Genomic DNA, 14,090 nt, shown 5'->3' on the forward strand with positions numbered 1-14,090 from the left:
AGCAGGGGGGAAATACTGAAGGCTTTGTAATCAAGACTAGTATGCTAAAATGAGGAATGAATGAACTTGAAGTGTGTCTGATACCACCAAGACAAGTACTAAGTCTGCAGACATGATCCACACACCCTCTTTCCCACAAAGGCTCGCTATGAACATTGTGGGATAATCCAGCTGGGCAGGACACAGAAGCACAGCATCCATCCTTCTTTCTGTCTTTGCCCCACTTCACACCTCAGCTGTAACCATCATTTAAGGGCACACAAACTGCAGCCCTTTTCTTATACACATCCATCAAAATCACTCCCACAACTCAGAGGTACTAGGAGGACAGACCACTTGTCAAAGGAAATAAAACTCAGCTGGGTCAAAATAAATTCTTCTAATTCACAGGAGATTTCTATACCATTTTCTCCCCATTTCAAATAAGCACATGCCCAAAATTGTGGTTTTATGCTGAGAAAAGCCAACAGATAGAAGTTATAATAAGAAGAATTCAGGTGCAAGCATATTTTGGAGAAGAAGTCTGAAGTAGGAAAAACCTGAAAAGGCAATAATTCTGATAGATGCTGAGGACAGCATTTCACCACTGCTATAAATTCCCTCAAAGAAATTAACTCTGAAGCATTCAGCAGAGGATACAAAGGCAGAAATCAGAAAAATAATTTGGCTCTGGCTCTTGGGTTACTACCAAACTCTCTTAAAATATGTGTTTTTATTATTCTAGACCTAAGTGCATGCAGTTCTTCACAGCAATGGGCTGCCATGAGCTGGGGCACAATGACCAACCAGAAGTGTTCAGTTCCAACTATGAACAAAAGATATTCAAGACCTTCTTTTGTACAGTTAGATTAAAAATACCTAAGAAGGAGTACAGCTCAAATGGTGACAAATCCAGAGAAGAGGCCCATATTTAGACGGCCATAACAAAGAAAATTTAGGAGAAGGGCAGCACCTAAAAACACAGTGGACAAAATCCACACACAGAGCAGACATAACAAGTCACAACCTTATCTTTGTAGGAGAATACTAGAAAAGACTTTTCAAAATGATGAATGATTATTTTGATTGAATTTTGCATCATTATTGCTTTGGGAAATAAGACAGGAAAGGTCATGTTTAACATGTTTCTGAAATTTGTATTTGCACTGAAGAAACCTGCAGGAAGATTCTAGGGTTCCTAGCTCTGTTACTGCTTTAAACATCTGATGGGTAGCAGGAAGCATGGGGAAAAAATGAATGTTTCACAAGACAGTGTCTGTAGTGGATGAACTACAGGACTTAAAAATCAAATTCAGATTTTCAGACTGACTAAAGTTTTCAGCTAAGCAGAAGACCAAAAGAGCTGTTCCTGTAAGCAGGAGTTGATATTCAAGACATTGTAATCTTAGCAATTGCACAATTTTCAGTGGCACAACCAGCAAAGTATGTGCAAATGAAGGCTCAGGACTGTGAGTGCTCTTATAGAAATCTGCCTCTTTCCAGCATAACAGGGATAAAGGGGGAAGCAGGTGTATCATCAGTCCTACACATTCACAAATACATCCATGTCTAATGCCACAAGATCTATAAGTAAGTGAATCACTGGAACACTAAGTTGTTCTAGAAGTGGAATTTCCCACAGAGCCATAACTCTTGCCAACTTCCACAGGCACTTTATCTCTTTATGGACAGTGGGGTTTTAATGATGGTGTCTTCTGCCTCTTCTACACACCCATATCCTCAGTAATGGATGCCTTTTTTGAAAAGAACAGATCACTGACTGATCTCTGTCCATTTCTGTTGAATTTGATGACCATGGCTGGCAAATGCCTCTCTGAGCCAGAATGCAAAGTTCTCTAGGAGTTGTCAGAAGGAGAAAGAACAAACTGAAATTTAGGGAAAGAAGTCCTTACTCCAGTGAAGTCTGACCAGCTATAATGACACATTCCATATCATGCATACCGTAAGTCAGAAATCAGAAGAAAATTGTCTCAAGTCAACTTTCTTTAGTCCAGACAAAAAACCCTTATTGCAACATCAAGCTTTTAGGGGGATTACTCCACTGTGATTACCTTGGCCATAATGTGCATCTAAAGACAAGCCAAACACCCAGCTACAGAGCCAAAGCCTGTAATTAGAGCTGATATTTGATGAAGGCATTTTAGGATAACTCAGAAAGCAGTCATTTCCCAAAAAAAAAAGCAACAGCAAATGGAAATATCACTTCTACTTTGTATCTAGAGGAATCTTTATTTTATCAGAGTAGCAGTGTTATGGTCAGTGCATTGCAGTTCAGAATCAACTGTCCTGCAGTAAATGCATAGGAACACTAATTCAACAACAGGCTTGCTTTATATCCTGTGTACAGGCAAGAGGGAAAAACAGCCTGCCTCACAGAGTTCTAACTTTCAGTCTTCTGCCCCAGACCCGCTACAGGCTCATGTCCCTGTTGATTTGCTGCAACACAGTTTGCAACAAAAACAGTAACAACAAAAGTTGAAATTGAAAGCAACTGCAAAAGCTGCAGAATTCCTTATGGTCTGTGCAGCTCACACTGAGGCAACACACCAAGCACTCACTCAGAAGAGTTTACAACATGGAATGCCAGTAACTTAGTGATTACCAACTGCTAATACACATTTCGAGGAAAAAAAACCCCACTATATCAGAACAACATGTTTCCCTTCTATGACAAAATAACAAGTCCAAGGAACATGGAAGCAGCAATGAATGTAGCATCTGGACTTCAGCATCTTACATGCTCTTTCCACAAGCAATTAAGAAAAAAAAAAAAGTGTATTCAAAACTAGCTGACAACAGGGTATACAACTCATTGAAAAAATACTCAAAACTGATCATTGTCAAACTGGAACAATGTATCAAGTGATATCTTCAAGAGTTTGACTGGAGTCCAACAGTATTCAACAGTGTTATTGTCCTAGGTTGACTGTATGATGCTTTTATCCCCAATTGTCTGTTCTGTTTATGCTGAATAATAAGTTTTGCACCTTTAAGACTTGTTCCAGGAGTGAAGGGGAGGAGAAGAAGCGCGGAGTTTGTTTTCAGAAACTGCACTCACTCCTCCACATTCCTGCTGCTGGACTGTGTTGTCTGCGGATGGACAGACAGCGAGGCAGAGCTCTCCTTTGCTTTTTAGTTAGTTTTAGCTAGCTGAGGCAAAGAAGTTCCCTGGACTGTGGCTTTCCTTTTCTTTGGACCTGCTCAAACCTGCTCTGGACTGAACAGCCAGAGGAGCACCAGCAGCTCACACCTGTGGCCCGGGCCGGGCCTGCGCCGCGGCATTTCCAGCACCGGAGGGACTGATCGGAGACTGAGTGAGCTGAGCTGCAGCCTGGGGGGGGATTTTTCTGAGTTTGTCCCTCTTTTGGAGCCGTAAGAAGTTTCATTGTTTAATATTGTTTAGGTTTTCTTGTTTAATAAACGTTTATTTCCACTTTTCTCCAAGGAAGTATTTTTTCCTGAACCGGCTGGGGGGAGGGGCCTTCTAGAGGAACCCCTTTGGGGGCTCTCTCCCAAATTTGCCCTGAACCAGGACAGTTATTAACTAGCTACATGATTCAATATATGGCATTGTTATCAAAGAGCATGTTACTGTGGGAGCTACGACCCTTTTACACTGTCAGAAGATAAATCAAAATGGTTTTGACAAATGTGGAGAGGCAAACCTCCAAACTGCATTTCTTCTTTTTTCTGTCTTTTTAAATAAAGACAAAGGTAATATACATTCACTTCAATAGGGATCTCTTTTATGCAAGAAAAAAAAAAAAATCTGCTTGCCAGAAGTTGTGCAGAAAGTAGTCTGGACCAATAATGTGTCAAAAAACAAATGTGCATCAACAATATATTTAAATGAAAAGCTTCAAAGGTTGATGTACAAAACAAACATCTTTGGTGGGACAGGTGAAGCAATTCTTTCCCCTCTGGACAGCACTGACATGACCTCAGTCATGTCCAATTTTGGGCATCACATTTCTAGAAAGATATGAAGCAACTGGAGAGAGTCCAGAGAAGGAAGAGGGAGAAAAAGGAAAAAAAAAAAAAAGGACTGGAGGTCTAGAAAACATGACATATGAGAAAAGACTGAAAGAACTGGGTTTGTTTAGTCTGAAGAAAAAGACTAAAAAGAGACATGATAACAGTCTTCAAATATGTAAAAGATTGTTACAAGAAAGAAAAACTACTTTCCCCAGATACTCCAGATAGAACTAGAAACAACAAGCTAAGAGAAAGGCAAATTATGTTTTTAATGTTTAACTGACAGAAAAATGAAACATTTGAAAGAGTGCCACCAGGGGCTGTGAAAGGATTAAAGGTTTTTAAGTACAAACATGCCTGGAACCAGCCAGGTATGAAAGATTTTCACAGGACTGCTAAATGAACCACACGACTTCTTGAGGTCTTATTCAATGCACTTTGATTTTGTGTTGTAGGCATAAAAATTAATTCCCTTATTTTTATTTGTAAGCATTCGTTGAGTTTACAATGACTAGTTCCTTTTCTTAAAAGAAAAATTGTTCTTTCTAGGAAGACAAGAAATTCTCTGTAGAAAATGCAAGGGACCACTGACATTCCCCCAAACTGTTGTCTCTTCCAAACCACAACAGAACAGGAGACTAGCACTGCCACTCATCACAACTGTAGAACTGACCCAGGAATGTGAAATATTTCTCTATCCATGCTGTTTACTTATAAGAGTGGTTTTCCTTTTGTGTACAAGATTTACTCTGTGAGAGGTTTGGAAAGAAAAGATGTAAGAGATTATAAAAAGGAGAGATTATGGAAGTGAAGTTAAGGTCAAAATAAAAAGTGACATCATCTACTAAACTAAGTATATCAAGTCTTACAGGGCAAATGAAGTGCAATAACTAGAGTTTTAGTCAGTCTGAATATTGCTGAGCAATAAATTTGCTGGCTAATATATTAATCAGTGCAAATTACTGCAGAAGGTGGCCCCTGGGCCTCTCAAGCCGTACCTATATCACAACTACACTCAGATGCAAGAAAGCTCTTTCTCTTTAAAAGCTGCTGCTAAGGAACTTCCCATTAAGTCAGGTCCTGAGCTTGTGGAACCTGCTTGTTCATCACACATGGGATGGAGTACAGATGCCAGTCCATGGGCTATGCTCTAAGGCACCTTTCCTCTCCCAGGCCCTCAGAGGACAGGAGCAAATGATTACAAAGCTGAAAGTCAGAAGACCAGAGAGATGCCTTTAAAGTATTATCTCCACTGACTGAGTTATGCAAAATAATATACAAAGTAATACATCATAGTCTTCCCAGGAATGGACATTTTAACTGTGGTTTGGTTAAAAGTGGCAGTTTGGTATTTCTTAATGTTTTCTTAAATAAATTAGCTCAAATCAGATTGTAGCTAGGATCCTAGAGGCTTTATTTATTTAAAAAAGCTAAAATGGGGGTTATTAATGGTCCAAGCTTCCATGGTGCTTTGGAACTAGAAAAAAACCATATCCCCTCTCTACATTTCAGTAAATAAGGAAGGTTTTTTTTATATTGTGCCTTATTTTGCCTCCCTCTGTATTTTTAGACAAACTATTCCCTTTGCTTCAGTACTCTTCTGTTTTCCCCCTTCAATATAGGCAATTTGGTCTTGGTTCCTTGCTTGCAAAGTAAGTGGCCACTGCAATGAGAGGAGCTGAAGAATTAGCCCACCCCCTTTAAGTTCAGGCTTGTCTCTGAATACAGTAGTTAAACTGACACTTCAGTAAGGGCCAAGGAGAACAAACAGAGGATGGATGTGGGGAAAACAAACACAACACCTCACTTCCATTGTAGAATGTCAGATGAGCAGACAAGAGTCATGCCTCACCCAAAGAGCAGGGACAGCACCGCAGGGGTGAGCTGGCAGGAACATGGCACTCTTTGGTGAACATCTGGGGCAGGATGCTAAGGCATGGGACAGGGCTGGATGCAGAATTTGTCAGAGAGGGAAACTCTTGAGGTGATTTCAACAGGCAACTTTGACGAGCTGCTGTGAACATTCAGAATACATCTGTTCTCTTACAGCATGCTAGCTGAGACGCATTGCTACTCTTGCCTCACCCCTACCCCTCTGAGCCCAAGGAAATTTACCAATATTTGGATGCTTTAGAAGTCGGCAAATTCGAGCTTCACGTTCCAGTTTCTGGTGATCTGAAAGAGAATAAGAAACAAGGTGTTAGGTACCACAACTCTGAATTAAGCTCTTGGTCATATTCAACAGAGAGAGGAACACAGTGACCCAGCAGACATCCTGAAGGCTGAGAACTGCTGGAACATGTCCGTCTCCCAGAACTTCACAGGCATTTCAGGAAGGGGCTATGCAGCTGAGGCTGCACAAGGACTGCTGCTCACACTACAGAGCCAGCACTAAACTGGTATTGCACCCTTTGATTCAAAGTGACTAGCTGCAGAATGAAAGGCACTGCTCTACCATCAGCTTCTCAAATATGCAAAGCCACTTCCAATGAGACCTTTTCTGGGACTTATCCTTTTTCCAAGGCTGGAGAGTTGGAGGAAAAGTCTCAGAAGAAATAACACACATGAAATGGGAAAAGGAACTGCTTCCGCTCCAAAGACACCCTGCGAAAGAAGGGCAGAGTAGGAGGGAGAAATATACAGCTCCTGCTAGTGCACAACCATCACATGAAATAGAGAACTCTGCCAGCTTCAGTGAACTGTAAAGGTAACCATACTTCAGTGTCCATGGACAGACTCGCCGGTGAAATGCTGATCATGCACTTAGAAATCTCCAGGCAAGAAGTTCTGCTCAAATGCTAAGTATGCTTATTCCAGCCCAAAGGCAACATCAGTTCAAGCATGACATTCATCTGGATTAAAGAAAAATATCAAGGAGACTAAAAAATGGTTTCTGTTCCCATGTGTGAGTTCAAGGAAAGGAGAAGGACTTAGAACAACTCTGCCTTTCTCAGCCAAGGAGCAGGGGGGCTTTTTAGCCACTGAGACATTTCACTACAGCAGTGGTTGACTCCTGAATTTACACTACAACAACCCCATCTTCTCCTGTAAAATGCTTACACTGGACAAGCACAGATTGACTGAAAGGAACTGAGGGAGACAAAATCTTTTAGGCAGCCCTGGCAGCTGCTAAAATCTAGACTTTTGTGGATGCAGATGCCTAGAACAAGACAAGTAAGAACGTCCAGTTCTTGGACTTCAAGTTCCAGCCATCTAAAGAACATAGCAAAGGGAAGTAGCAGTCCCTGCCCACTCTTGACATTTCATCTCCAGCAGATCTTCAGCACAGATGTGACTCTGTATCCCTGTGACACACAGACCTTCACAGGAGTAAGCAGGACCCTTGGCTGGTTGGACTACTCAGCAGATCACTGGTAGGAACGCAGCACCCTTTGATTTATAGGAACCCCACTGGAGACCCACTTCAACAAAGGTGCCCTGCACTGCTCTGCCTGAAAATTGCCTGTTCAGCTCCTTGGTCTCTGCATCATCTTCCCTTCTCTCTGTAAAGGAGGCTTTGGGCAATTGTTCTCTTCCCCATAAGCAGAAGACAGAGACTGAGCCAAATCTCAGCACAGAACTCTTTTCTCTCCCAGGCTGGGAATAAAAACTCAGGGCATTGCACGATTCCTGTCTTCTTTTCCACTGCTGAACTATAGAAAATGTCCCAATTAATACATTATAGGGCTGAGATGTGCTTACATCCTCATCTGCTACTGTTCAGGAATGGGGGAAGGTAAATTACTCCTTTCATCTCTCCTTCTTTCTCAGTCCTGGAAATTATTGTTGTTGTTTGCATATATTTTAGGTTCTGTGCCAGAACCACTCTCCAATAAAATACCAGGCAGCAAGAAAGCCTGGAGAGCTTCCATGCTCCTGAGGCCTTGGTGCAGTGCAAGCACTTTCTCACCTGCATTGGTTGGGAGAGGTGGGGGTGTCTTTGCTTCCCTTTTAGCAACATCTCTCACACATGAAGTTTTGCAAAACACAGTAGCAAAGCAACAGAGAGTGCTGCACACTCTGCACTCAGCATAGATTCTCACAGCAGGACACCGGTTTAAGATAAACTGTCCACTGCTCGCATGCTTTGGCCTTGCAAATTCCCCACTTTCCCTCCCAGCTCTGCTTGGAACTCCTACAGAAGGGGATCCTTCATCTACCCAGATCATGTTGCCCTCGTGCACAGCTATACTTGCTGAGAATCTGTTCCCAAGTACAAGGACACAGAGAAGCAGGCAGCAAAAACAGCTGAGCAAAGGGGGAAGAAGAGGCAAGAGCTCACCACGTGCTATTCAGCTCCCAAGTCCTGACAGTCAGGACAGACAGCTGACAGGAGCAAGGCTCAAACAAAATGACATAACCATCAAAATGCCATGGGAGATGTAAATCAAGAGCAATTGCTCCCCTGAAATCCTACACCATCATGCAGAGGGAGGCGAGCTGGCAGGGCAGCTAGTGTTCATGGGCAGCAGCCACACCAGAACTTGTGACAAGAGGTCACCACCCCACACTCCATCCCTCCAGCACCACACAGCCTGGCTGGAGACCAGAGGAGGAGTACAGCACTCCGGTCACAAGGTACAGGAAACTATTTCTGGTCGGGGGGAAAGCATACCACTCTCTTCTGTCTCCAGGGCAACAAAACAGGCCAACTCAAGCACAACTCACAGAGAAAAAGCACACTCCAGCCCTGGGAGCACCAGCCTGCAGCAGTCAGCCGCCATGACTGAGAGCAGTGAAAGGTCAGGCTGGGTGGGTTTCCTGCCGCGAGTCCTAGAGGATCACAGCTCCTCTTCCTGCAGGATCACTCGTCCTGTTCCAGGCAGCACCAGCACACAGCCCAAGCAGTGACCTGATAAACGCTCACCCACCCCATCCCCAAAGGTCTTCATCACCTGGTGGCCTTTGGCACAGTGTAAACATTTGACTCGTATCAAATCAGCACCAGAGTCAATTCAGTACTTATGGGGAACAACCTGGTACCTAAACACATAAGGAATAAAAAGAAAACCTCAATTTTCTACCTTACTCTGGTCTAACAAAGGTTTATTCCCAGTAGGAGACAAAATTTCCAAAATTTTTTGAGTTCAGCAGAGCAGTGAATGGGTTGGCTTTAACACTTTTCTCATACAGGGTCTCTCTGAACTTTAAAATGCAAAGTAGTCTTAAGTGTATTAAAATAACAATTAAAAGATCCCTTCCTTACCAAGAGCTCGCAAAGAAATAATTTCTCCTTCCTCTGCCCTAAAGATAAAACTTATTTCTGCAGGTCATTTGTGGACAGGAAGTGTTTATTCCTAATGCACAGTGGAACTATACCTTATAGCTAACAGGAGCACAACAACACATCTGACCTACCTTACAGGATTCTAGGCCTGGGACATTGGGCCTATTTCCCACCTTTCACAAAACTGTTAAATTCAACCAGTAATTTCCATAATCTGCCTAAAACAAAGTATATCCTTTAGAAAACATAAGGGTTCACATTCAAGAATTCAAGTGATAAATAAAGTCATACACCCACAGAAATTACTGCAAATGTTAGCTATCCTTCCTGTTAAAATTCGGCACTGCTGTTCCAAGTCTGAATTCATCTACCTCCTGCTTTCAAATATTGGATTTCATTAAGCTCTTTTCCTGCTACGTTACAGAGCTGTCTAGCCCTGAACAATAGCTGATGCTTAAAACTTAAGTACAGGATATTACAAACACTCATCTAATATTCATTTACTGTTTTCCAGCCAAAAAAAAGAATCTTGCAATTTGGAAAATTATTCTATCTGCAGTCTGAAGCAATGAGTATCTACACAGACAGGAAAGTGCAGCCTATGTATCTCTTTGTAGCAAAACTTAAAATGTAAATGCTAAGATGGTGCTTAAAAAAAAGAGAAAACTTACTAATGTTTGATACGCAAACTAAAGTGTGAATATCTATTTATCTTTATCCGTTCTTTATATAGTATGATTTTTGTATCTCTGTTCAGCATGTAAACCTACATTTAACCCAAGTACCTTTAACATCATTGCTCTGGAAACATAGCACTGTCATTTTAGTGACATTACTGCTGGGTTTCTTGAGAACATACCTGATGAGAAAATGCCTTTTAAAAGAACTGGGATTTCTCTGGGATGGCTTTTGATTTTGATTTACTTAAATAGAAAGCAAGAATGGCTTTCTATTTCTATAACCAAATGCCATCATTTGTAAGAGTTAAGGACCTATAAAAATGAAACTGCTGCATTTTACACAAACATGCAGTCCATTAACTGAGGCAGGACTCTTCATGCACAATGGATGGACAGAAATGGCTGTGCACAATCAGTCAAGTCACTGCTGTAAGAAACTCTAACTGGGAAGGTTAAAACAACAACCCTGCCTGAGTACAGAAGACAGCAGACCAAAAGCAGACCTGATTTTCCACAGTGTATCAAACTTCAGCAGACACTCAGGATAACTTGATGCTAAAGAAAGGTATACCCAACAGAAATAAAATTCTAGAAGCAGATAACTTCATTTCACAAACACCTGGCAATCTCCAGCAGAGTGTGGAATATGACTGGTTTTATACTGATGCACAGTATATCTTACAGTTTCCTAAGAAAATAATTTTATTGTCTGACCAGTTCTGGCTGATATCCCAAAGATGCAGTGGCAGAGATGGCTGAATAACATGAGACCCATTTTCTAGGCTCCATTTTTCTCCAGGGAAATAGTTCCCAGTTTTCTACTCTAGTTACTACATGCATGACTGCTTTGCAGGAGGTTCATCCTCACCAGGTCTTTCCCCTCCAAGAGCACCCAAGACCTGGAGAACCTTTTCAGACACAGATAGGTAGAGGATATCTACCAATCCCAGTAGTCTAGAGCTGCCAAGTGAGAACATTTACATAACAACAACAACAACAAGATGAAGAAAAAGTTCAGTGTGCCTAATCAGCCTGTTAGGAAGCTGTGTGAGAAGGGACTGCCAAGGAAGCACAGAGACCTGTCTGCATGGAGCTGAGGTATGCTTGTGAGAGGCAGAGCCTGGAGAACGACACCTACCACAAACCCAAAAAGGAGATCAGTCCCAAGTAGGCGGGGTGAGGGCCAAACCCGAGCCAGAGAGCAGGAGGAGCTGGTTAGGTGTCAGGTGCTGGCACTGCCACCCTGCACTGGCAACACAGCACGAGATCCTCCCGAATTCAGACAGAGCTGTGATGCCCTGAGTGACTCCTGCTCCGAAGAGATACACAGGGGGCTTCTGTTTCAGCTACGGGCAGCTGCCATGTGAACATGCCCTCCAGTCACAGCTTTGCCATAAGCTCCACAAAGGATCACCTGCCAGGAAGGTTGAAAGAGAAGTGCCTTTTTTGAATCCCACCCCCCTCCACTGAAATTTATTTATTGCTTTAGGAACAAATGTGAGCAAAAGCACACCTGTTTCAGGTTATTCCCTCTTCTGGCAAGAGGAAGTAGAAGTCAGCATTAAAAACTAATTTAAATACTGGACAACACAATTATTGACATAAACCAAGATTTATCAGTAAAAGTGATTATTTTCACACCTACCAGAAAACAAGGTGTAAAAACTTAATTCCAACATACTTTCATCAACAAGCATTAGAAACACAGCACTGTTTCAAAATGCTTCCCTGTGCAAAGGACTATATCTGCTGCAGCATTTACTGGCTTACTTTACCAAACCATAGTGTGCTGGTTACAGATATATATATATATATGTAATATGTATGTATGTATAGTGTACGTATATACACACTAAGGTCTTGTGTCTAAAGCTCACTCTTTATTTAGTACACCTGCCTTAAGAAAGGAAAAAGAAAAATGAGCAGGGGGTTACTTTTGGCAGCCTAAATTTTAGCCACTTCAGTGAAAAGGCAGATTCTTTCCTAAAGCAGTAAAAAGAAGCATCAAGAAAACTAACACTTAGATGTGAACCAGCTCTGTGATAAGCATCTATGTCATGAAGAAAAAAACAGTGTTCCTTCCTTTACAAATGCATAATCTTCCTATTCTCAACTGGAATACACAATCTGGCTGCTCAATACTCAGTCCACCTGTCTTCATCCTGCATTAGGACCATGCTCTGTCCTTGCTGTTAAAGGAGGCTTACAACTATCATTCCTGTGGGAACACGTTCTAGATTACATTTCTGAGAATGGGAAGAGTCCGGAAGAAGAATCAAACTCAAAGCAATAAATTCAGTTTGATTGCTGTCATCATGCCAGTTCCGGGAGATAGTCAATTGGTGCCAGCTGCTAAGATATCATTTGAGTTGCTTCAAGACAGAAACCGATTCTACATCAAATACATTTTGTAGTGTGAGACTAGTCTGAACCTTCAGGTTCCTTCATGCTTGTTTAAATTTAAACTTCCTCTCTGAGACATTCTCAGCAAAAGCGAATTAGCTCCCTCATCCTACACTTCAAGACACAGACTTCTCCCCATATTCTGTCATTTTTTCCAGCACGATTGTACTACAGAACAACTGACATGTCTCAGCCTTTGCAACAGGGTAGCAGAGGACAGTATGCCATACCAAACCACCGCCTTAGATAGGGATACCAGCAAGTCTTAGACTGACACCACTTCCCCATCTGCAGAATTAGTAGAAACAAACATAAAAAATCATCCTAGGCCTTAGGAATGACCAGAGGCCCCCAACGATTCAGTATATCCTTTCTGACAAGAGCTAAGAGCAGATGCCTAAGAAAAAATGCAAAGAAAAGAAGCATATAATGACCCCTCCCTCTCTCCTTTCCATTTCAGTGTTTCTACACTGCCATTTCAAATACCAGCTAAAATTAATAAATCTGTAGCAGCATACTACTGCCATTGCAGGTGACATTTCTGAAAGCCAGAGTCTGTTTTCCAGCCTCTCAGTGCAGAATGATCCCAGTACCACGATGTCCCAGGTGCAAGAGCAGAGGGGCTCCCACACCCAAACAGCAGCACCTCAGCACCGCTGCAGTAGCAACCGTGCAAGAGTCACAATGTCACCGAGGGGAACACATGTCTGGAGCCAGCATGTGAAGATGAAAGAGCCAAGCTCCACTTTTCTCAGCCAGTGAAAGCTAGAGAAACAAGACAGTGGCAAAATCCTCATCTCTTGCCTTCAGCTACAGACAGAAGGAGGAGGTTCAAGTGCCAACATGACACAATAAACAAATTTAAGACTTCTTTCAAGAAATGCTGGCAAACATATTTTCTGAAAGCCTTTCCTCCAGTAAAACCATTAACATCAACACCTTGTAACAGCCTTTTCCCATGCTCTCACAACTTCCCAGAAACAAACAACTCCATGTGTAAAAGTGTAATATGACCCCTAACAGTACACATACACACAGATCTTAAAGACAACTTGAAGTCTACACCGTTGGTCACAAGCTCTGTTTACACACACTAGTATCTGTGAACCCCTTGGTATTACTGTACTGGGAAAACAAAACAAATTAAAAGAAACAACGTACATAAACTTAGCACAGTCTCCACTTTTCTGCTCAAGTAACACAGAAATTAGACTTTGAACACCACAGAGTAGAAATCAAGACAGTTTAAGTAATTCTATTTGTATCTCAAATGAGCACCCTGAAGAGTGGGCCAAGGCAATTTATTCTCTTTTCCTGCATTTCATTACCTTGTACTTACCTTGCAAAGATAATCTGACTGAAGGCAGATATTAATATGTATACCACAGTGGCAAAAGCAAAAAAGCTATTAAAAATACCTAGAAGAGAGGAATCTTTTTAAAAATGTCATAGTGTGCACCTTTGACATTGCACTTTCTACACTCAAAGCTGCCTTTTCTATTCACATGTATATTTTTCAGTTTATCAGCTAACAACTTGTCCAAAATTTTTCTTTGAATTATCCAACAGGTGGACCTGATAAGACAATTCCTATCCACTTGTTTTTAACAGGAACACATACCCTGAGTACTGCCTACTGTACAGCTTATAAAGCAAACCAGCAGCACTCCGATGTGCACATTAAGAGGAAGTGGGGAGCTTGGGCTCTCAGAGCCACCGGCAACTTTCCAGGAACTTCAAGAATCAAAGGAGGCCAAATTAGTGAGTCAGCACAGGCTCACTGCTATAGGTGCGAGTGATCTCTG

At 41.9% G+C, this 14,090-nt stretch overlaps 1 protein-coding gene across 11 annotated transcripts in view; it reads right to left on the reverse strand.

Annotated features, from left to right (window-relative positions):
• CAMK2G (calcium/calmodulin dependent protein kinase II gamma) overlaps positions 1-14,090 on the reverse strand; it is a 118,659-nt gene that overhangs the window by 59,567 nt on the left and 45,002 nt on the right. For all 11 annotated transcript variants that reach the window (XR_008432015.1, XM_053948722.1, XM_053948723.1 and 8 more), the window contains exon 3: positions 6,091-6,150. Coding sequence is in view for 10 of the 11 variants with exons in the window: in XM_053948722.1 (XP_053804697.1) it covers positions 6,091-6,150 (60 nt within the window). In the remaining variant the exon portion in view is untranslated. The remainder of the gene's footprint in view (positions 1-6,090; positions 6,151-14,090) is intronic.

This window comes from Vidua chalybeata, chromosome 8, assembly GCF_026979565.1.
Source record: "Vidua chalybeata isolate OUT-0048 chromosome 8, bVidCha1 merged haplotype, whole genome shotgun sequence".
In the NCBI taxonomy this organism is placed as follows: Eukaryota; Metazoa; Chordata; class Aves; order Passeriformes; family Viduidae; genus Vidua; species Vidua chalybeata.